Here is a 24,548-nt window from a genome sequence, read left to right on the forward strand (position 1 = left end):
AAATCTCGCCTGCTCTGCAGGCTAATGTAGATATTGAGCACTTACGTCAGAAATTCAGAGAATAGCTAGTATAACTTGACACAGTGCAATCAACTGTAAAATTGGCCTTGGACTGTGTGATGTTCGAAACCCGGGGGTACTCCTATATAAAAAGGTCGGGATGTTCGTCGTCTTGGGTACAAATCAAGGATTCTGGTCTCACTTAGGGTATTGATGACAAAATGTCACCATTCTTAGCTGTCAAAGTATCCTTCAGGGTGTACTCATTAGCCTTCTTTCGGAGTTAAATTCAAATTTTCCAACGAGCATCCCTGACCTTCTCATATGGGAGTCCCCCCCCCCCCCCCTGGGATTCCAAATGTCTAACAGGAAGTGACCTTGTGAAGGAGTGATGGAGTGAAATTGTCCCACCACTACACCTTGGAAAATACAATATTTTCCAAGTTTAAAAAAGGAAAGGCAAAAAAAAATTTAGAAAACTGAAAAGCTGAAAAAACCACCAAATTTTGATTTCTGTGCATCCCCAAGCCAAAAATGTCATAAAACATGATGCTAGTGGAAAGAAAGGCATGCTGTCAAGTTGCAAACACCTTTTTGAGAAGATTGGAGCTAATTTCGCCCATATCCAGGCTGAAAGGTAACAAAATGTCCAAAAAATGCATTTTTGACAAAAAGCTCCGGGAATCAATGGGTTAATTATTAACTTAACATTGTTTTGAATTCTAAGTCCTCAATTTTTGTTGAATAACAAAATTAATTATTAGAACCAGGCTTTTAGGGCAATTATTACCAAGCTTCATGTGTTTAATCTTGTCCATGATGTAACATCCATAAATGTGACATCCATGATGTAACATTCATGACAACCTTAACATCAAGCTTTTTGAGTGACCTTTCGGAACTGATAAGTTTTGTTGTCACAGATATTTGTTACTCAGTCAAACAAAAAAGCACCTATGTTATTTGTTATATCAGGCTTATATAAAAGCCATGAGAGAAAAAAAACGCGAAAAAAATCACTTGAATTTTCATGGACGATATTTTTGACAGTTGCACATTTTTCTGAAAAACTGTAAAATGAAAATACTTTGGTTGATCTTAATGGAGACCTTTGGTTGAACTAAACATTTAACGTTACACTTGATCTTTAGTAAACTCAGTTGTCTGAGTTATGATTAAAAGATGATTGCATCCATTATCCCTATATAGGAGTCTTTTAGTAGTCACTTACTTTGGGTACCCCCCTCAGTAGTGCATGATGCAATCTGCACTAGGTCATGACGTTTTTTGAAACTTCAGTCCTTGTGCATTATGGCTCTGCACTTAAAATCCTTGAATAGTTTATTTTAATAATGGTCTTTTTCCTTGTTCTCATGTGGAATGACCTTTATATGCTTTTATAAGGCTACTAAACACTACCCACAAAATACCCCTATAGGTTATCTAGTTCAGTGCATAAATTAGTGGTGACTTCATTTCATTTCAGATCACCAGAAGGTGGCGAAGGTTTTAACGGATTTACACGTATACAAGTTAAGGGTAGCAGGGTAGCACATTTGAAAAACAAAGTCCATTATTCAGGGCTGTTATTAGTGGCCGGCAGCCAGCGATCATCGCCAGCTACTCTGACGAAAATCACCGGCTACTTCACTCACAAAATGACACCAAAAGTTTAGAAACCGAATTCATTTCCTTGGTAAAAATGCAAAAAGTAAAGCATCTTACTTCCAAATTGCAGGCTTTTCTTCCAAGAAAAGTAATGACAAAGTAGATATCTCAATACATCATTAAGTCCACACTGTGTACTGAGTGGTTACCAGGACTCCTCTCTGCTGTTACATAACATTTCAGTGTGACATTGCACGTGACTGACAAGCCACATGCATGCCTACTATTTTTTATCAGCCATCTACTTCAAAACTTACTTAGAGTAACTAAGTAAAACAACTGATTAATCATTGATACTATTCTTTTCAAGAAACGAGACTTGCTAGAATTTCTCTGAGGAAAGGCAATTCTTGGCAATGTCAAAACGTTAAATTCATTTTCCTTCTGGGGGCTTTTCCCCCTGGACCCCCAATGGCGCTCTGCCCCTGTACCCTGCTGGGGGCCTCAGCAGCCCCCAGACCCCTCACCTGTGGAGAGGGGGGGGGGCTTTGGCCCCCATAGCTGTCTACTTTCAAAATATCTCCGCCTACTTCAAATCTCATTGACAGCCCTGATTATTTCATTATTCACATCAGAGATCCAACGGCAAATCTACATCCCTAGCAATCCTAAGGTTAACAGGAAGTCATCGGGTGACTGACTGAAATTCGCACCTATAACAATACTTCTGAATAATCAGAAGTGAGAATGGTGTGGAAACAAGCCTGCAGCTACGTAGTAACAGTTTACACACGTAAGAAACAATCCGTTTTTGTCAATTGTTGGAATGTCTAGTACACCAGCACTAGAGCTACTCCAAAAGAGGGTTAACTTAGAAGTCACACATTTCTTCAATTTCTAGTAATGTTTACAAAAGAGCACAGAGAAACCCTTTTACCTTTTGTTTCCATATTTTCTTCAGTACCACACTCATCCATAACATGCCCCTGAATCTTTTGTTTACTCTCTTCCACAGGTTCAGCAACACTTTCCACATCCTGCAAATAGCAAGCATGATTATTTTTTAATTGGTGACTTTCCCTAATGGTCATAGATTCAAGATGTACTGTGTACATTAAACAGGGTTTGAAATTGTAAATGACTGGTCATCAATAGGACCAAAAAGCCTGTATTGGTGACCAGAATTTCGCACCTGGTTGCCAGCAGGCGACAAATCTTTGGTCCCCAAGTGCCTTTTCACATGGAGATTGCGTAAGCAATCTATAGGGTTTTAGCTGTGGTGCAGATTATGCAAATGATATGCAAAATTATAAATCTATTATGTTTGAGGAGGAGCAATTAGCTGCCCATGGAGTCAGTAATTTACTGCACATTCTCACAATAAAAAATAAGTCGTCCACATTTGAAGTCAGAGGAAGAGTTGAGTGCATGTATTACTGATGTTTTAACAAAGTTCCAGTCTATTTCTGGTTAAATGGAACAGGAAATAGCAATTGAAAGTATGTTAATGAAATCAAGACATACTTGTTGTGTTGCTGACTGCATATGGGAAGAGTTAAATACTACAAACATACATGATTGCAAGCCAGCAACATAACAACACAAAGGAGTTTGTCTGTTTATCAGCATCACTAAAGACCAGACTGCCAAAGCAAGATCACTTGGAATCAAGTGTATGTCCTTGCTAGACATAAACTTTGATGGTTTTTCTTTGGCAAAACTTTACCAACAACGGATATCGCATCTGCATGTTGTTATGAGAAAGATTTACAATTTTCCCGGAAATCTGAGCTGCCAAAGTTCATACTTCTGGTGAAAATTAGTTGGCTTATTTTTTTCTGCGGTTCGGGGGTGGGAATGAAAAATTTGCAGAGATCAGAGCCGCGCACTTGTGCTCCAACGTGAGCCTGCTCACAACTGTGGGTGTGGAATCCACCGCAAGAAAATCCTGAACTTGAGGACAAACTCTCCATGCTATGCAAATAACAGTGAAGAAACATAAGTCGCATTGGAAGAAGAATCCCAGATAGTGAGAGCGGGAGAACTAGCTAGAACTTTTTTGAACTAAATCCAATCCAAGCATTAAAATTTCACCCCCAGACAAAAATTTTTGGGCTTCTTCAAGCTGATACACTTTGGCACTTGAATAGGCTGATGAGCTATCTTATCGCAAAGTCACACAACAGTTGTTGAGAGAGAAAAACGAGCCACATAAGCATCAGACCGTGTGAAAATATTTATTGTGCCGCAAAAGAATATCCTGAAATGATACAACCTTTCTTGATTACCAGGATGTTCTTCGGGCCTTCAAGGAGCAGGAAAAGACGCTACAGAGGCAGCTTAAAACACAAAAAGAAGGGAAGTTCAAATGAGGATTGATTCCATGAACATTCTAGTGGAAGAACTGCCTCCTGTAGGAGAGGGAAAAGCATTTGTGGTGACTGCCATCATCGAGGTCATCGCAACTCTGCACTGAAACCATGCTCCTTAATGAAATGTAACAAGAACACGTATTGCGGAATAAAGGAAAGACACCGCAAATATTTCAGCCAGTTGACTGCACCTAAATTAGTGTGAAGAGATGCTGTCGATCAACTTGAAGGTCAATTGAAGTCCATGGAACAGTTCTCTACGAGCAGCAAATACCAGTTCATCAAAAGTGTAACATCACGAATGTACCAAGCTGAAAATCGTACAAAGCAAACAAAGCTAAGTTGATGAGAGATGTACAGCTGCTAAAAGTGTCTTGAGGGAAAATCCTCCCTGTAACGACAAATGACAGTGAAGAAATTAAAAATTTAATTTTGAGATGCAAGAGATCCAAGCAAATTCATGACGACGATTGTCCAAAAAGAATGAGTCCACATCAGTTCTCTTAGCAGAGTTCACATCCCTCATTAACTTAACTTAAGGTGGCTCAATAGGGTAATGATTTATCATGTTCCGCACGCTAGTGTTTTTGCATTCATTTTAACACCAAGTCCTCTCAAACTTATTAAAGTGATTCATTAGTATTGCATTGCGCATCCCTACCACGCACAATTTTAGAGTCATTAGTGCACGCACATGAGCGAGTGCACGAAATAGTTAGTTAGTTCTTTGCAGCTCCCGTTTGCAAAGAGAAAGAATTGTTTTGTGTATATTCGAAATAGAAAGTCTAGACCTTAGTGCTAATTTGCTGACATCGCAGTGCACAATTAATTTTATTTGTAAAACTGAAATGGGTGTGAATTTTACATGAGAAACAATCGGCAAGGAACCCTATTCCAATAAAAAAAAGAAAGAAAAAAAGACGATAAAATGGGTACAGTTCGAAAAGTTTAAATTTACCTTACGAAAAGTTTAAATTTACCTTTAAAATTTTTACCAATTATTTTCCATTCCACTATACTACACTCCACACCACACCATCCCATCCCCTTGAACCATAATTTTTACTTGGTAAAATGAAACTACTTTTTATACAAAGCATTTCTACAAAAACATTTTGCATGAAAAGGTAATGGATAACAAATGGATGATAAACATTACTGTTTTCTTCTATGTAATGTAACAAACTATTCACAACACTCTCAATGATACACCAAGATAAAATATGACGCAATAAATTAATGTACCTCCGCTTCTGCACAGGGGAATGGGGTGCTTCCCCACAAAATTTTCAACTCAGGGTGCCCTTAAGTTTATTCCTGTGCATTTTTTGCACCCATAACTGATTTTGTTGAATGCCACTGTACACTTATTAACAAGGGTTAGTGTCAAAAAACTTTGTGAAATTAATTGCATTTAAAGTTTTAGCATCTGATGTACTTGGTATATGAGACCCTTTCCATGTCTGGTGCATCTAACAAAAGCAACGAGCTGATGTGTCTATTCTTACTGTTGATTCTTTACCCCTAAAGTTTACAAAATGGATACATTTTCCTTGAATTCAGTTTTACAGAAAACACTTGGTTTCGACCCCCTCAACCCCCAAGTTCATTTGTGCTTTCATAATGAAAGAGAGCTGCAGATGAATCAATGGAATTAATATAATATTTCCATGAGGCAACTTCTGTTGATATCTTTCCTTTTACATAAATAAAGTATCACAACAAAGTCCGTGGTCTCATTTCATTTCCTCATTGGTTCGCTGCTACCCTGGGTGCCGGACACAGGTTCCGGTGTCGGTCATGTCTCTATTGAGACCTGCGCGAAAAACCTCTGGAGGCAATGCCAAGCCAGTTAATATCTGTCTATTCCAGAATCTGGACTGGAAAGCTGATTGGCTCCTAACGACTTCCCAAGGGTTTTCTAATCTAACAGACACAGTGATTGGTTTCTAAGAATGGAGAATGTGAGCCTGTGAAATGTTGCCAATAATCTGCTTGTCACTTGGTGACGTGATGATCGAGATGGCTCATTTTGAGGTTGATTTTTTTTGTGCACTTAAAGGTTTGTGAAATATCAAGATCTGGACAAAGCCATAACAAAAGTTCCTCAAAACATTCGATGGTGTTGACAATTTAAGCACCAATTGAAGGGGTGAGTGCAAAACCATGCTAAGTGGCGATTTGGGTGAAAAAAAAAATTTTCGTGAAAGGGCTTGAATTTTGCATGTGGTCTTCAATGTAATAGAAAAACACAGCCCTGTATTTTTGTCGCTGGTTTTTGCTTTGTTTTTGAGTTATATTGTATGCAAAAATACTTGGCTTTTCCTAGCCATGTCTTTAGGAGTTTATTTGATGAACAGCAAACAGGCAGACTGTTTATAGTGTATGAAGTCAAAATCAAATCTCACAGCATATATAGAGCGGAAATTCGGGAACAGATTGTTTACATCAGTTATTGTGACATGAACACAACACGTGAATCGATTGAGCGTCAAACGAAATACATCAAACAAAAAACAGATGTGCTGCATTAGAGCTCTGTCAACTAATATCTTAAGCATTGTGTTAAAGTACCTTGTATGCCTGCCTGGTAGTTGAGAGACATCATAAAGTCTCGATAAACCCGTAAGTCATCAGCACATTTTAAAGAATCAAAATGTGTTCTGAAACTTTGAAGGCAGTTGATATACTGTATATCGTGTTATCGGCGTTCTAAGTCAGGTCAAGCCAGGCAGCAAAGTCCAAGAGCAGTTCTTGCCCAAGAAAAATACCCTCTGGTGAGTTGTGGCCCAATTGCCAAGCGTTGCTAGCGTCAAAGTTTGGAAAGCGAGAACTGGTTTTAGACTTAAAAAAGTTGTCTTGTATCGACTGCCATGTTTTCCCGTGCACGAGATGTAAAGACCCTTCCCGGCATGCATTATGATCACATTCTGTGGACATTTCTCGAACTGGTAACTAGATTGTTTAAACATTATAATTGTAACATACATCTGTGATCCAGGTTGCATTGACTTTATTTCAAATCGGCATGATTTGTGGTGTTTTGAGCTTCTGAGATCAGCAGACATGCAGATGTATGGAGACCCGCATGCTGCGCAGAAGGGTTAATCTGTCAGCCTTATTTATAGAGCGTTTTCACGTGAAGTCATCAAATTCTTAAATCCAAAACTAAACAGCCACCAAAGTTGTTATCCTCATCAGGCATAAGAGGTACCAGCGCATTTTGAACTTCGAAGTCATGGCGGTTTGCGACATAAAGCTACCATCACGTTTGTCGAAAACTATGTATTTATCTCGTGATTTTTAGCCATTTAAGATGTTGCCGTATTTGGAAAAGTGGTTATTGAATTTTTTTTTTTTTTATTTACACCTTTTTTGACCTGAAATCAGCATTTTTGAGCTTATACGTTGCGTGAAATTACCATTTTCAGGAGCCCATCATGGGCTCCTGCCATTTTGCTGTTTTCTAAGTGAAACCAACATCCTTGCTGTCACGTGTTAATGTCAAATCAACATTTTAACCTATTTAGACTTGAAATCAACATCATTGAGCTTATATGTTGCATGAAATTACCATTTCGCTCTTTTCTAAGTGAAATTAACATCCTTGCCGTCAAGCATTAATGTGACCTGAAATCAACATCGTTGAGCTTATGCACTACGTGAAATTGACATTTTGCTGGTTTCTAAGTGAAACCAACGTCCTTGCCATCACGCGTTAACGTGAAATTAACAGTTTAACCTATTTAGACCTGAAATCAACATCATTGAGCTTATGCATTGCCTGAAATTGACATTTTGCTGGTTTTTAAGAGAAATCAACCTCCTTGCCGTCACGTGTTAACGCAAAATCAACATTTAAACCTTTTTTGACCTAAAATCAACATTTTTGAGCTTATATGTTGCGTGAAATTGACATTTTGCTGCTTTCTGAGTGAAATCAACGTCCTTGCGGTCGCAGCAGGCCGATCCTTTGTTATGATAAACCGAGGCGAGACTTTGACAAAGGCTTGGCTTGGCTATTATAACAAAGGATCGGCTCTGTTTATCGTAACTAAGGCCCGGCTCCGTTTATTTGAAGGCCTCGATGGGAAAAGAGCTTAGGTATTTTAATCAAAAGTGAACTTGGTCGAAAATGCTCCAAATTTTGCATGCAGTTTTGTTAAGGTATGTATAGCAATGTCCCATAGTTTTTCTGCTAAGCTTCGCTTCGTTTGTAAGATATCGCGTATGCCAAAAAACCACTTGGTTTTCCTAGCAGCATCTTTATAAATGAAGCAAAAACCAGCGGGAAAAATACAGGACAACATTTTTCTATTACACTGAAGACCACATGCAAAAATTCTAGCCCTTTTGCGAAAATTTTTTTTCACCCAAATCATCATTTAGCATGGTTTTGCACTCACCCCTTCAATTAGCAAAGGGATGGAATTGTGAATTTTATTCACGGCAAGGATGTTTGCCAATTTTGCCAATGGGATTTGGGAAATTGTTGTTATTTCAACTAATCCTTGGACTCTGTGTTGAACTACACAATGCTGCCAATGTCTGACCAGAATGGTGACTTGACCGGCCAAAAACTTCACTCGCTGGTCATGTTGACTGGTCATGTCATGTTGAGACTGTCACGTTGTTCATTCTTGAATAAACAATCAAATCCTCAACTGTAAATCTAAGATTTTTCATCTCTTTTTCATTATGACCACTCACACGAAAACATACACCAACAGGTATCTGTTTGAACAGCTAAAAATTGTTTGCTTGCTGTTTGTCAGTGTCATGCGTTCAAGATCGATGGGTATGCCATTCGAACGGCTGGGGTTATCCATTCAGAAAAATATTCAGCAGTTCGATCAACTGCTGCCATCTATTCGAAAAGAATTTTCATCTGTTAGGACGGGAGAAGTTTTCAATTCACAATCCAAAACTATTCAGCCTTTTGAACAGCAGAGGTTTTCTGTACAGCAAAGGGAATCCAATCAGATTCAGCTTTTCATGACGCTTTAGATTTACCTAACTGTCACACTCGTCACAGAACATCTCTCTTTGTTGGCGTATATTTCAAAGGTATTGCTCTAAAGATGTCAAGATATTTGTTGTTTCTTTCACTTTCACTGCACAGAAATCAACAAACAAGATGCCAAAACAATACTTTTCATTCTACTGTCAAGTAACGTATTGTTTCCAAGGAACTTAGACACTGTTGGACTCCGGGACATCAAACACACATTTTGCGGTCTGCTTTATTTCCATCAAGCTGTAAATGTAACTTAAAGCACAAACCCAGTATCTAATTTACATTTAGAACCAACCGATAAAATTTACTGTTAAAAAACAGACGAGGACAATAATTATGTACCAACAAAAAAGCTGAAGGCCTCATCAGTATCTATATCTGTAAAGTTATTTTGTTTGTGAATGAAATTTGAGACACTCTCAACTCATTGCTTTGCATGTGACCAAAATCTACCAGCTATCAGTAGTAAAATCTACCCAACGATGGTCATTACATACTGTGCAAAAAGAATGCAAACGATGAACTTCGGCTATTGTTCATGCAAAATATCATAGAAATTTCAAGTGAAGAATCGTGATTTATCAGGCGATATTTCAAAGAAATTTCACTGAGTGATACAAAAATTTGCTAATCTAAGAACGATACTTTGATGAGATTTTGCCAGTAATGAAACAAAAATTTGCATAGCTAAACAGAGAATCACAATCCCGAAATAATATTTGAGTGTTGGCAAGCGTATGGTATTTATGAATGAATGGAAGGGACAACATTGTACAAACAGCACTTTGATTACCTTTAAAACAATCAAGCTTAAAGTGCCACTAACCCCCAAAATTTTTTTCGCTAATATAAATTTCCTCTTTCTCCTGATCACCACTGTCACTTTGGGAATAACAAAATTTTCTTTCTGAGAAGAATGTATGCGAACATGTAATAGTGTGTGTCAAAATCCTTGCAGAATGCAAGGAAGATATGTTCTTAGAGGCTGTAGCAATACAGGATGCGTAGAATAGAGTATTCCTCTTCATTCAATACCTCTATCTCGATGAAACTCTACCAGAAACGAGAAAAAAACCAAAGAAGTGGGCTGATCTGTGCAAAGCTTAAGCCGGGGAGCCATTGAGGATTTCTTCGATCTCGGGTTTGCCACTACTGTAAAAACCTAGACATTTTCATGGCCTGTATATTCTTCTCTATCTCTAGTGGAAAGCTTGAAATTGTCAAGGTACTGCATAAGACAGGAATTTGGGATAAGCTGGAAGCCATCTGACCATTTCGAGTGCAAACGATCCTCCGAGTTCCAGACAAAACTGTAGGTGACGAAATTACACGGTAAATTAAACGCATCGCGTTTTGAAATAGAGACTTGTCTAAATGAATAATAAACGAAACCTACGTTCTACAACGACATGAAGAAGATTGTTGAGGCTTCGAACTGGTGAACTAGCTATGTATTTGTGGATTTTAATAAAAACACACGCACACCGGAGGTCGCCTGTAATCTGGCCGTGTTTCTCAATGGCCATTCCGAATACAGAATTGTTTTGCTCTTTGAGCTTCGTCTTTGAGGAACGAAATACATCTAAATTACAAACTTAGAATGTGTCAGGCATTTATAAATATATAAGGAAAGCGAAACAAATGATTAAGATTCGACTCTATAGCTACCAACGGAGTTTGTTGTGCTGAAAGAAGAATGCGCTTGTCAGTCAACCGAAACACAAACTAACAAGTCAAGGACTCCCAGGTTATTAGCGTGCGTAAAATGGACATTTCATTCAAAATAACACTGGAGTAGAAATGTACTCATTCAACTGAAAGTATACTGAACCTCTTTTCAAGATCTTGTTGAAGGATTTTTCATGATTTCACTAGTGCGGAATATGCAAATTTGTGTAGCTTGTGTTTGACACAGTAATTGAATATGCATATACTACGGTCGGTTGACAATAACGAAATGAAAAGTTACCTCACCTTTAAATATTGTTTGCTGACATCTCTGCTTATCTCTTATGTTAAAACTATTTTCAATCATTGATCTGGAGAAGTAGGCAAGAGTGGAGAACGACTGCATCGCATTTTAACTTGCATTTCGCGGGAAATTAATATTTGAATGTAAAAGTGTTTTGACACTCCGAAATTTGCACGTTCCGTAAAGTCAAATTACCAACTCTTCAAGTTCATTGACATCTTTATAACTCTTTAAGAGCTGTAAGCTAACTCCTCAGTCATTGTTTGTACCTTTATGACCCAAATGGACCGGCAAATTGTCGATCCCAGCCTAAATATAATTATACAACGTGGCCATCTCGACTGGCGACACACACTTCAAAATGGGAAAAAATATGTACTTCGCAGCCGTCCGAATCGTTGCTAGACTCCGAATTGTAATGCTAGATGATACAGTTCTTTCACTTAAAGTTCTTGTCCAGTCTTGATAAAATATGAATCACAAATAACCCGAAAATGTTTTGATTGCCCTAAAAGCTCAGTCAAAAGTCTCTTGAGTGTTTTAGCCCGGTTCCCGAAGTGACGTCACTAGTAGCCCGACCCAGATCCCACTTTGCAAGGTCGTGAACACAGAAATTTCGTGTTTAAATGCCTGTGGAAACGCGGGGATTTTATCAATCGAGATAATTTTTTCGCAGAAGTAATCAGGGAAACTAGTAGATTTTATTAAAGGAAAAAAAATTGGGGGTGAGTGGCACTTTAAGCAATTAAGCTGAGTGTCAACACCACCTGAATGAAACTAATCCAAAGAATTCACAAGATATTCAAAAAACCTATAAGCTTCACGTTTAAGCTTAGCGTTTATTTGATTGACAGTTTGTCTATGAAGAAATCAACAGTGTGATGCCCTTACCATTTTGATTGACAATAACGTTCGATCTAAGCTTACACTTTCCTCTCTCGTCAAGTCCTTCAACTTTCCTTTGCTGTTTATCATTCAAAAACAGCTTAACATGTCAAGTCTCCCGTGGAGGCACGGTGTTAACCTCTGCTCTTGTAAAATGAATGCCTAGCGTGCACCAGTAATGTCAAGAAGTGCCTTTGAATTCCCTCACCCATGAACTGATGCCATTTGGATTTCATTCCATTGTTTGTCATCCATGTAAGGAAGGTAGGTCCCAGTCTTCAATGAGTTGAGTGTGTTTGTAACAGGCGAATGAAACATAATTGGGGTGAAACAAAAACTTTTCTTTTCCAGTTCAGACGTTTTTAACTGTACACTAGTTCATGTCTACAAGCTTTTTAATTTAAAAGGGAGTTTTATGTGGGTGATGAAAGGCAAGTTACTGGTTATAATCATTCAGAGTAGTCGCTTTTTGTGCCTTTCTTCGTGGATCCCGTGAGTTTCAGTTTCTTGATTACATGTGTGACAGTTGTTAAAACTGACTTTCAAATCTTCTCCTTTAAACAACTTAAACATCTCTGCTGGATGAAGATTTTGTCTATAGAGACTCAATTCAAGTATGTGAGTAGTTTGATACGGAGGGCATGATTGCTCAGGAGTAACTGACGATCGATCTTCGAATGCATGGATATAAACAATGGTTGCCATGTTTACATGACCATTTGCATCACACTGTGAGCATGGAGATGAAGTCTCAGGAGAGTTGATGAACTCGGTAAGTTTGAATTTTGAAATACATGTACAGAAGGATGTTTATATCTGTTTTCGGACATTGTTTATAGAGCGAATTTTCGAGCGACTTTTCACTACACTGCGAACTCTTTCTCTTGAAAGTTCATTATTCTCAACGATATTTCATGTGAATATTCGCATGGTCTTCCGAAGAACAGCTGGAATTATTGTTTTGATTAAAACAATAACCCTTTCGAAAATTCCTCAAACTTCGTATGAAAAATCATTTCACTCGAAGTTTCTTTAAGTTCATTGAAAAGTACCAAATTTCGTTTGCATTCTTTTTGCACAGTGCTGTAGTTCTTCGTGAACGAAAACTCTCTCTAATATGACTACAAGAGAGTTTCGATTTTTTATGGCTTACACTTTAGAACTTAATTAGTCACATCGTTAAGAAACTTCCCAACACTTGTTGTATGACTGTAGCCGTATTCGTAGTAATGTGATGACTTGTTGTGTGTTTGCACAAGTGAGAATTGAGGAAACAGAAACTTCTTTGGCTATATTTGTTTACCCAGTTATTTCTGAAGCCCAAAATTGAAGGGCCGTATGTAAGAATGTCCCCTAGACTTTTCGGCCATTTTTGAAAGTGCTCAAAACTAGCTGAATTTTGGCATGTGGGCTTTGTTTCACCTGAGAAACATTGCTCTGAAGTTTTTTTTCACTTGGTTGCTCTTCGTTCTCGAGAAATAACGTATGCAAAAAAAGCATACACATAATTCAAACTCTTGGGCTTATGCAGTAGTCCCTCCTTTCGTGCACTCCTTGCCCCCAGAATTTCACGCGGCTGTTTTTTTTCTCGCAGTTTTCTTTCGCATCATGCATAACAGACTAAGTAAAAGAGGGACTACTTGTAGTCTAAATTTTCCAGTACATAATAAAGGAATTTCTGTTACAGTGTATTATCCACCCCCAAATCTTAGTTTAAAAGCTGAAATAAAAGGCACTCCACTAATCCTACCAACAGCAAAGGAAAGCAGCAAAGGAAAAGTTCCTCTCTCTGAAATCAACACCTTATTATCTGTAACGATATTTCGCAAAGCTAATTACCTCACCGGAAATTAATATGTTGTTTTAACCATATACTTGTCATATCACGTGTGCAACCCGCTTGTCTATCCAAAATTGTATGTATTGAACAGATGTTATTATGAGTTTGCCCCTGAGTACAAATTTATCTGTCACTGTATAAACCAAATTCCACCCCAAAATCTTTGTTTAAAAGCTGAAATTAAAAGCACTCTGCTGATCCTACAAACAGCAAAGGAAAGTTGCAAAGGAAAAGGTACTCTCTCTGAAATCAACACCTTATTATCTTTAAAAATATTTGGCAACACTAATTACCTCACCAGAATTAAATTTGTTGTTTTAACTGTATACTTGTCATATCGATTAAAAGCACTCTGCTGATCCTACAAACAGCAAAGGAAAGCTGCAAAGCCTTCACCTATCACCTATGCGACTTACTTGTCTATCTAAGCTAGTATGGATGGAGGATATGTTCTTAGGTATGGGTCACACTTGACCAAAAAACCACAGAAAATTTAAAACCGCAACCAGAAAGCAAAAACTTGCGTCAAACTGAGTAGGGTCGCACTAGGGTGGAAAAGTGTCAGTGATAACAACTGAAGTAGACCAGATAATTATACGTTCATCCACATGTTGTTGGAAGACAGGAGCTTTTAAAACCTCCCGAAAAAAATCCAACAAAAAATGCATCCCGTTGCAGCATTGCTGATAACTATCACAGTCAATACTTCTGCTTTTCATTCAGTTAAATCAGCAGCATTGTCTTTCTTTTTCCATCAACAGCATTGTCTTTCATATGATGGGACACTGTTAAGTACGACAACAATCACGTTTTAGAGATCAGTTATACCGACCACTACCACCAGAGAAAATACTTGCGTTAAAACTCTATCGCCTGGGTCATGGAAACTCGTATGTAAGCATTGAGCCATCGAAAAAAGTGGGGAACTGCAACGGATCGTAATGGTTGTAAAATCCACGTCTGTCCATGGCAAAGAATAAGCGCGAACTGAAGCAATATCGCACACTTTTTTAATTTAATCACAAAATGTTCTGTTAAATTTTCATTCACTGACAAGAGTTGACAGTTACCGCTGTGATTCCTATTGTTCAGCTAGAGTTTTCTGAAATCTGCCTGTCCCACCCAAGCACTACGGTGTCTTTGATGTTTTGGCAAATTTTTGAAGTTTTTGCCAACTGGAAAAGTTGGGGTCGCACTTGGCAATGTCCCCTGATGACAGGTTTCGGCTGCAAAGTAAACAAATTCTGGCAAAAATTTGCCAAGTGCAACCCATGCCTTATTATGAGTTTGCCCATGAACGCAACTCAGTTACCACTTCTCACTGACTTATGTTAATCACTGGCAAAATCGTTTACTATTAACATGGAAGGAAAAATTGATCGAATTAGCTAAAGTCGTGGAAAGTATTCCGACGTGTTTTGTTCTACCAAGTTGATCCTTTGCCATTGGAACATGGCCAGAAAGTAAAAGTGCTGTGGGGAAAAACAAAAAAAGAATTCTCTGCCATTGTAACCTGTTACCTAGTCCACGAGGAGACAGAAAATCAGAAACCGTCACTGAATTGGGTCCATGTCGAGTGAGGGCTAAGCAAAAGTTGCTACGTGTTTGCTTAAGATCAAACCATTCGACTCAACTACATTCAGGATCATTCTTTTATGTTATTTTGTTAGTGAGTCATAACATTTGTACCGGTTTTAATGCACAGATTCCAGAATCACCTTCCCTGCCACCCGCAAAGAAAAAGAGTACCGACTGCAAAGACTACCAAGGCCAGTACTGCAAGCTCCAAGCAAAAAGAGAAACCAAAGGGGAAGGTCTGTATTAAACTTAACTTATTTGTTGCAATGTAGACTCGCTCGTGAACACTTCCTAATAAAAATTAATCTTACTTAGAACTACTTACTGGTTTTGAATTTGAAGGTTATTGAATGAGTAGTTACTGTATGCTTCACTGATTGATGTTTTGAAAACCGTCGCCTGTTATGGGTTACAATTACACACGTGGATAGGTTGAGTTTTAGAAACATGCTTTTGGATTTCAAGAAATCAAAATAAATCAAAAGTGTAGTCTTGAGGAAGATGCTTTACATGTACATTCATTACTTTTTCGTGTGTCAAGAAAGGTGACCTTAATCGCTTAAAAGATTTCTTAATGAAGGTTCCTCGATAGAAATAGTTGATAGAAATAGTTAATCACGTGGTAAGTTTCACGTGGGATAACTTAATGTGGCCTATATGACAACTTTTCGAAACCACACCATTTCACAATGGCCGGATTTTGAGGAACTACTCGAACCTGTCGAATGAGCGATTTGAAGGATTTCAATGATTTTCAAAGATCCTGAATATGTTTTCTTGAGGCTGACAACATCTCCTAAAGGTATTTAAAGTAAATACCACAGTAATTTTATGGTTAGCTTGAAATTAGAAGCGAAAATTTGAGGCACAATACCTAGAGGTGTGGAAAATCCAATAATGTTTTCCCCTATTGTTCAAGTGGATTATCACTTGAAACGCATCAAATTTTCCCTCGAATTTCAGCACGATTTTTCAATGAAAATTCACAAAAACAAAGAATGAAATTCACACATTTCACTTGCATTACTTTTACACAGTACTGTATATTGGTGAAGTAGAATTGTGTATTAAAAAAAATCTGGAACATGAGAAGTACCCAGCACAAATGCTTGAAGTAGCTGGTGACTTGCGCCAGGTGCCGGCTAAATTTGAAAACCCTGCAGCAGAGCAGGGAAAAGGGAACAGCCCACCTTCAAATGCTCCCTCACTGTGTGGGTTGTACCACTAGACTCAACTTCCCCTAACCCAAGCTGTTCCATCTTGACTTAGTCTGCTGGTCAATAATTTTTTCCCACGTCTTATTTCAACTGAGTATGAATGGCAATGTCACGGAATACAGTGGAACCTTGATTTAATGAACCCTATATAACGAAGTCCTCAATATAACAAACAATATTCCTTGCCCCAGTAATAGTAAAATATATGGAAAAGAACCCTGTTACAATGAAACCTCGCTATGGCAAATATATTTTGCCAGTCCCTTGGTCTTTGCCATAGAAAACTGTTAGGATACTGATTTAAGCCACAGCAAATTGGTAGCTGAAATCACCTTTTGCTTTGCTTTGCTTTGCACTGTAACAATATCACACAATGCAAACTTCAGACAAGAAATGACACAAGAAGAAAACTGTTGTGTTGTTTGAAAAAAAGAAAAAAACACACAGGTCAGTTTTTTGCTTTATTTACAAACCTGCACTTTGTTCTCATCTTGTTCCATTTCCACTGCAGGTTCCATTTGCTTGGTTTCCTTTCGACTACTTTTACCAACTTTAGATCTCTTAGATTTTACTTGAGCAGCAGATTTCTTTTCAGTGGATTTGTTTTTCACTTCACCACCCTCAACATCCTTTCCTATCAATCCAACATGAGCCTGCTTTTGATGAATTTTTTCAGCAGGAGAACTGGGCAGATCCTGGCTTTTGCTACTTCTCATTTCAGCTGGATTACAAAGTACACTTTGCTTTGCATCTTTCTTTATTAGGATTTCAGTGTCTGTCTTCTCTCCCCGAACTGGTTTTACTTTTTCTCTTGTAACTTTACCTTGTCCTTTGATGATCTCAAGAGCTTTTTTCTTCATCTCTTTCTTTCCTGTTTCTTTCTTGGAGCTGTCTTTCATGGCATTCTTCAAAGTTTCTTTGCTTTTGGGACTAGCTACCTTTTTGCAAACAGTCTCCACTGTTTTCTCTTCTTTTTCCTTTTCTAAAACCTCCTTAGTTTCAGTTGTTACTGACTTCTGTTCTTCCTTTTTCTTCAATTCTTTGTCACCAGTTTTGGTGTCAGAATCATTCTTAAGACACTTCATATCTCTTTGTTTGTTCTTTAAAGAGTCCTTTTCCTTTGCCTTTTCCTTGCTTACACTTTCAGTTTCAAGCTGACTTAAATTTGGGGCTTTTTCCTTCTCCTTAAGTTTAATTTTGTGTCGCTCTTTTTCTTCCTTCTCCTTCATCTGTAGTTTTTCCTTATCAACATCACCTGACTCTAAATCAGTGGAAGGAGCAGTCTTAAGTGTCTTGTCATTGGTCTTGGTTTGACACTGACTTGAGCTTCTTGAGGTTTGACCACTTGAAGAACTGTTTTCTTTGGCTTGACTGTCCAGCACATGCCTTACTTTAGAAGTACCATTTTTTTCATCACTGGTTGCTTTTCTTTTTCTGCTAGGTGCTGAAACATTTAGAGAAAAATTAACTTGATTAGCAAAAACTTACACGATAATAATAACATCAGTTTGTCGGTGACGGTAGTTCTAGACAGAACTGTTGTTGGTGACTGACATTTCCACAACCTGACCTGAGTTGAAGCCACCTTCAGATTCAACTGAAAAGTGTTTGTTAGTTCAGTGTCATTGACTGACAAACACTTCAGTCATGTCTTGAAGTCTTTCTCCTACCGTTCAAATATATGAAATTTATACTGACAGTACATTCCCTCCCAAAATGGATGAAGCACTCTTCCAAAAATACAATAAAAAGGTACTTCAACCATCTGGAATCTCAGTTTGACTCCCTATGACTTCCAATGAAAGAGATTTTATGCTTTTACATTTTCCCAGAAGTTTACCAACTGTCTACAGGGCTTGAAATTGCGACTGATACGATCGCATGCATTCGCCACAAAATGTTTAGTACCTAAAAGTTCCTCCTCTACAGTCGCAGTTTTGCAACTAAGATCCTGGCCAAAAGTCCTTGAGACGGTGTGATTTCAGTTTAATTAAAACAGTTTTACTGTACGCAATGGGTTACAGCATAAGAATTGCAATATGTGACATTCCAAAGGCAGTGGTGAGGGGTGGGTAAGTTTTCTAGGTAAGACGATAGCAGAGCAGTTGATGATTTGATAAGTTGTCGCTCTCTAAATACTTTTCTCATACGGATCGCCATGTTACAGTACCGGTCAAATGTAAGTTGGTAGTCTCGACTCGAAACTCGATCCTCGATCCTCGATGCTTTCAAGAATCGAGAATCGAGTTTCAAGGCTCAATTTTCGAGTTTCAAGTTTCTAGTATTGAGTTTTGAGTTTCAAAACACTCGAAGAATTTTTCAAGAAAGCGATTTATATCTCGAATTCGTAACAATAGAAATAAACAATACCGCGCATCGTGCAGCTTCCTTTATTCATGCAAGAGAACATGTATTTCATATTAACGTCCAAATCGTTAGTCTGGAGCTGAAGTCTTGAATCGCAATTATATAGCATTCGTCGCGTAGAAAAAACAACACATGCACGAATCAACCAAATTTACAGAACGCAGCCTGCAAGTGTAGGGGTGGTGAATGGTAAAATCCAAGACTTGCCGAGGAGACCATTGTTTAAAAATTCGAGACCGAGACTTCAACAATTTCGGAAAATCCAAGCCCGAGACGTGAGATTCGTACGCTCTTGGTCGCTTGAAACTGGATCTCATTTAGGGAAGTGGTCAAAACTATTATACAATCAATAACTTGTAGTTTATTTGAACTATCAAAGTAGCAGTCACAGATAAATGCTAACTATTTGGTTATGCATTAACATTTCGACCTTTTTATGGCCTATCACAACCCGACTTTAAGCTACTTTCGAGGTCACACGCTGTCATCAACTTCCGGTCAGCTAGCTTCAAACATTACATAGCTTCTCATCGACGATCATCCATTAGTCTCTCGAGCTTACTACGCGATCTAACTTCAGCTGCTAAATATTGTTTGACCTTCTGTACTGGTTGATATAACACATTATGGACGAGGAGAGGGTGGAGGACAAAAAACGGCGAAAATGCAAATGTAAGTAAATTGTTAACTTTGTAATTATTCATACATGATTATTCATTATTATTCTCGTGTCTCCAGACATTGACTATAAAAGATGTATCTTGAATAGCTCTTGCTACTCGTAAGCATCGATTTAAGGAGGTCTACATATGCATTTGCTTGTGTCTTTGTAAGGCTTTTACTCTAAAACTGTATTGGCTTGTATTTTAACCGTGCAATGAAAGACTAATGAAGCATCATAGTGACCGGCTGTCATGGTGTGAACAAATTCGCCGGCAAATTATTTTCTTGCACAGGCCACCTGTGTGAGTAACCTAGTAAAACAATAATTTCGACCGCGAAATGGATAAAAACCTAGGCTCGATACTGGAACAAGTTTGACCAGTTGGTGCAAGATTGGAGACCATACTAACCCTGTGATGCAGCAAAAATGCACATATACTCTCCAGTGGGGGGCCACCACTCTCCAGATTCAAAGGACTGTTTGCTGTTTCACTATGAGTTCACTGGCATGATTAAGTTGGATCAAGTTGTAAGTAAGCTAAAAGCCGAGGAATCTATCAGTTATGTTGATGATGATTTTCATCTGGAAATTGATGAAGCTGTTTACCTTCCGTGTGTGATGGAATTGAGCCCAATTCCTAGGAAAGGACCCTCCATAGAAACAGCAGTCAGAGACAAAAATAGTGCCAGTACTTCCAGAGGGCGATCACTGAATGAGGCTTCCACACAGATATCGCCAGTAAAATGTGGTATAAAAGTAAAGTCTTCACGTGTCAAGTGGCTTAACATGCAAGGACGAGGAGTTTGACGCATGTTAACCCTTCGAGCTCCAATCACACATATACACGTAATTGATGGTCATTTTCTTTGTACCAATTGTGACGTCATCAATTTCAACGTCATTAGATATTCTTGATAGGCAGATAGTAGAACTAGGCTAGGCCTGTTCGTACAGTTGTCAGGTTTAGATATCGACGACATTCCGACGTTGCAAATCGAAAAACAACATTATCAGTTTTGGTGCAAAAAGGGTGGTAAAATGGTCCACTATGCCTATGATTGATCAAGGTCCATTTCTAGGCTTCGCCTGTAATTAACATTCAACTTTCCACAGCAGCCAGAGAGAACATGCAACGCAAAAGGTAGCCAGACTAAAAGGGCCGAGAAAAAACAAAGGAAAGGGGCAACAAACAAAATTGAGAACGGGTAATGGCACCAAAAAGAAGTCCAAATTTTGGCTTATGCGCATGCCCGAAATTGAAATATTGCTCAATTTTGCACGTAATCCTCAAAAAATCTCTCCTTTTGGTAAAAAACAGCTATCTTAGCAAAACTTAGGCTTATTTAGCGTCATGGCAGCCAAAAACCCTGACTAAACGGTAAAAAACAGTATTTTTGGCAAAAGTTTGGTATTCAAAGGGTTAACCCCGACTGGGCATTTTTTAAAGTTCCCTGACAGTTGGCAGGTACCCATTTATACACGGGTAGACAAAGGCCCTGTGAAAGGGGCGACCTGCACCGTTTACAAGGTTCTTTATAATTGGCCAAATGAAACAATAAAAAAAAAAGAGGTTAACAACACAAACAATAACCCTAGCCCAAAGAAGCTGAAAGAATAAAAGAGGTGCAGATTAACAAGAACGAATCAAAATAGAGGTTCTAAAGAGGTGCAGGTCAACTGCTGTGAAAGTAAGGTGTTTAGCTTGCTCTAGAAGGCAACGCGGCACACGACTCTCAAATGTGAAGTAACTTACCACAGAGGACGAGGAGAACAAAACGTTGGATGATTACCAAACACATGGTAAGAACACTACATAATGTAAGTAAAGCAAAATTAAAGTAAGCATGCAGTTAGTCATTTTCTTTAAGACGTCTTATTTAGAGGTTATATCTACATTTGTATTTTCTACAACCTCTAGCAGTTCTCCAGTTGACGTAGTGCTCCTTTACTGCAAAGACCATTACTTAGCTCTTATTAACCGAGCTGGAGGTCTGTATGGGAGAATCTTGACCGAGGTTGTGAGTACAGACATGAGGTCAAGATTCTCCCATACAGACCGACTTAGCTCGGTTAATAAGATGTTTATTATATGGCAAAGAAGGAAACTTTAATTCGTTTAATGTAACTGGGTTGCTGACATTTTGCTTGCGAACAGCGATGAGCTTAAGGTATTCCTGGAGGCTAAAGTGACATTTTTGTTTTGCCAAAATTTTTTGTCCGCTGGAAGATAATTTTAAAACACAAACGTATGCTAAGTTTTAGGTCGGAAAAACCAAACCCGTCTGAGATATTGGCATGCAAAGTTTCGTTTCTATGTAGGTTTTCGCGGTAAAAATACGAAAAAATGTCCTGCTGTGGTCTCCCAAAGGATGGTCTTGTTGACAGCTCAACGCAATAAAGCCTGGTAATTCGAAATGTGACACCCTCTTTGATCGTGATGGCAGCCGAGGAAGCAGTAAATGCGCTCAACCGTACTTTCAGAGAGAACGGGTAAATAAATCGCTTCGTGTACTGAATTTGCTAATGCTTGACGTCGTGGCCACAAACAGTCCTTCTGGGATACGGATGCTAAAAGATAAAAGCAATTGTAAGTAACGGCGCTTTGGCAGAGTCATTGTAATTACAGTAAACAAAAGCGCACTGGAAAATCATCGGTCAAGGTTAGCTAATGTTTTCACATAAAATTTGTAGCTACACAAGCTAACAAAACATGAATCAAACATTTCACTGGGAAGCACCAAGGGGAAGTGAAATAAACGTATGTTATGGACGCTTATGTAATGAGAATGTATTCATTGCTCACAGATCACATATCATAGAAACGTGAGAAAATCTCAATGCTAGACAAGACAACTAATCGAGCCATCAATCTTCAATGACAAAAGTTATGAAATTGAGACGGTTTGTTGTAAGCTACAAATCAAGATACAAGCAGGAGTCTCACCATTCCCTATTGCTTTCCTCACGAAGTTCCTTTAGCGGTGGTTCGTAGTCAGAGTCATCGTGGGGAGAATCGGTCGTTGATTTCTGCTCTTGTTTGGCGTTGACAATGGTTTTAGTTGTTTGAAAGGTCTCCAAGACCCCTTCATCTCTCAGTTGCCGTTCTACATCTTTCGCACTTTTTAGTGTCTTTCCACCAGGGTTTGTGTAGCGTAGGTAGACCTTAACTCCCGAGGACGACTCCCTCTCCTCCTGTTTTATCGTCCAGCCAGCTTCCCTCAACTTATCAAAATCTAGCGCAATTCTTGATTGTGTTCCAGAACCACGAATCGCATTACCCTTCACCGCCTTCGCCGCTTTCGCGCTAGTTTCTCTCTGTCGCTTTTTCGGCGGCATCACTCCGACTACTTCTTTTTTTCTTTCGTTTTTTTTTTCGCTATATTCTCTCGCGCGTCCTATCTTTCGCTCGCTTCGAATGTCAATTCTCGCAATCACGCTGTCAACACTAACAGTTGGATGCCGTTGCGGGTACCGTTGCTATGGAAAGGTGTTATTGTTTGTAATCGCTTTTTCCGATTGGTTTCGCGGGAAAAATAGCACCCCGTAAAAGGAAAAAAGGGCCCAAAGCAGGGCCGTTTTAGGCGATATACCGCTGGAAACTATTATTGTAGGTATTTACAAGATGGCTGCCGAGGAAAACAACGAAAGGAGAGCTTTCCGACTGGTAATTTTCGAATTAAAGCTCGATCTTGTGTCTAAATAAATGGTATAAATAAATGTGGGAGATTGTTCATTTCATTTTCTTTTCATAGGTTAATCGCTACGACTTAAAACTTGGCAGACAAAAACTACGTATGTGAACGGACTTTTTTGTGCGAGTACGTCAAATGCCTTTGAATACAAGACTCGTAGAAGCATTGCCATTTTTATAAGGGTGTGAAAACATATTTCTAGACATAATTTTTTCCCGTTTTCCTTTTCTCTGACGTACTCGCACGGAATTTTAGTTTTCAACCTCGTGCATAAATTGGCCAAACCTTTCTAACATTGAAGGAATATTCTTTGAGTTATTTTGCAATAATCAAAACAAGAGGGTTTCGACCACGCCCATTTAAATATCAAATTTCAGGGACTACTTTCATTCTGGCTGAAGAAAATTATTTTTTAAAGTAAATACATAGAACAACGTTTTAGATGTAAAAATTTGATCATTTTTGAGCCAATATTTTTAATGATTTGATGCATGCAAATATGGTAGAAAAATATGCAAATTAGCCTCCAGGAATACCTTAACTTAAACCTGCCAAAATTTGCTCGTCTTCTTTACTTTTTTTTTGTCATCAGGCTTTTTGGCACTTCCATAAATGATTGAGACGAAAATAAAAGAAAATGGTGAACATTTTTGTATTTTAGTTGGCTACTTTTTCAACGCAAAATAAAACCGGTCTACAGATGCCGGTCTAGATGGGAAAATCTAGACTGCGGCCAATATCGATTTCAGCCAATCAAATTCGTGAATGCGGTAGTTCCCAGTCCTTCTGAGACACAGCCATATAATAAAGTAAAATATTGTGTTTGTTTTGCGAAACGGTATTCTACAATAGCTTAGAATACACCGTCTAAGACAGCCAGTATATTCCAGACTACAATCGCACATCCTTAGGCTAACTACTTGTAAAATCTAAATCGAGTTACTTGAATTCTTTGACTTAACCGACTGAAAATACAGTCCACCGACTATGTTTTCGTGCGATTTCAGCATCAAAGCGTGCGCATGATTATTGTCAGCGTAAACCTGATCAGATGAGCATGGGCGCGGGCTGAGTGAATATAATAGGAGAAGTAAAAGTTCCGTTCTTGCTGCCATTTGCGTAAACGCTATGCAGCAACACTGACTCTGCTCACTCAACGCGATAACTTTTGCTGGAGAACCTCTGCTAAAAAAGCAAATCCGAGACTCCGAGACTCTGAGACCTTGCGAAAAAAATTCGAGACTCTGAGACCGAAAGAAACACATGAAAAACGAGACTTCGTGACTCGTTACAAAAGCTCCTGAGATTCCGAGATCGGATCAAACATTTCTGAGAT

At 38.6% G+C, this 24,548-nt stretch overlaps 3 protein-coding genes across 5 annotated transcripts in view; 1 reads left to right on the top strand and 2 right to left on the bottom strand.

Moving 5' to 3' along the window:
* Positions 1 to 24,548, bottom strand: part of LOC145467669 (uncharacterized) — a 117,615-nt gene that overhangs the window by 77,677 nt on the left and 15,390 nt on the right. For all 3 annotated transcript variants that reach the window (XR_014042089.1, XR_014042090.1, XM_081451270.1), the window contains exons 3-4: positions 16,963 to 17,933; positions 2,546 to 2,645 (exon numbers count right to left, since the gene is read on the bottom strand). Coding sequence is in view for 1 of the 3 variants with exons in the window: in XM_081451270.1 (XP_081307396.1) it covers positions 2,546 to 2,645; positions 16,963 to 17,933 (1,071 nt within the window). In the remaining 2 variants the exon portion in view is untranslated. The remainder of the gene's footprint in view (positions 1 to 2,545; positions 2,646 to 16,962; positions 17,934 to 24,548) is intronic.
* The window catches only part of LOC145467715 (neuferricin-like), a 195,172-nt gene that overhangs the window by 19,710 nt on the left and 150,914 nt on the right, over positions 1 to 24,548 (top strand). The window lies entirely within an intron of this gene.
* LOC145467737 (uncharacterized) lies at positions 21,689 to 23,744 on the bottom strand. The gene is made up of 2 exons (XM_081451337.1): positions 22,465 to 23,744; positions 21,689 to 22,088 (listed from the first exon to the last, which is right to left on the bottom strand). The coding sequence occupies exons 1-2, from the start codon at positions 22,854 to 22,856 to the stop codon at positions 21,998 to 22,000; spliced, it is 483 nt and encodes a 160-aa protein (XP_081307463.1). The 5' UTR covers positions 22,857 to 23,744; the 3' UTR covers positions 21,689 to 21,997.

Source organism: Orbicella franksi, chromosome 14 (assembly GCF_964199315.1).
Source record: "Orbicella franksi chromosome 14, jaOrbFran1.1, whole genome shotgun sequence".
In the NCBI taxonomy this organism is placed as follows: domain Eukaryota; kingdom Metazoa; phylum Cnidaria; class Anthozoa; order Scleractinia; family Merulinidae; genus Orbicella; species Orbicella franksi.

What these genes read in the sequence shown, in the direction of transcription:
- LOC145467737 (XM_081451337.1), bottom strand. Translation starts at nt 22,856, where the DNA reads ATGCCGCCGAAAAAGCGACAGAGAGAAACTAGCGCGAAAGCGGCGAAG. An exon ending in GAGGAAAGCAATAGGGAATG is followed by an intron (nt 22,089 to 22,464) that starts GTGAGACTCCTG and finishes TTTATCTTTTAG; the next exon opens with CATCCGTATCCCAGAAGGAC.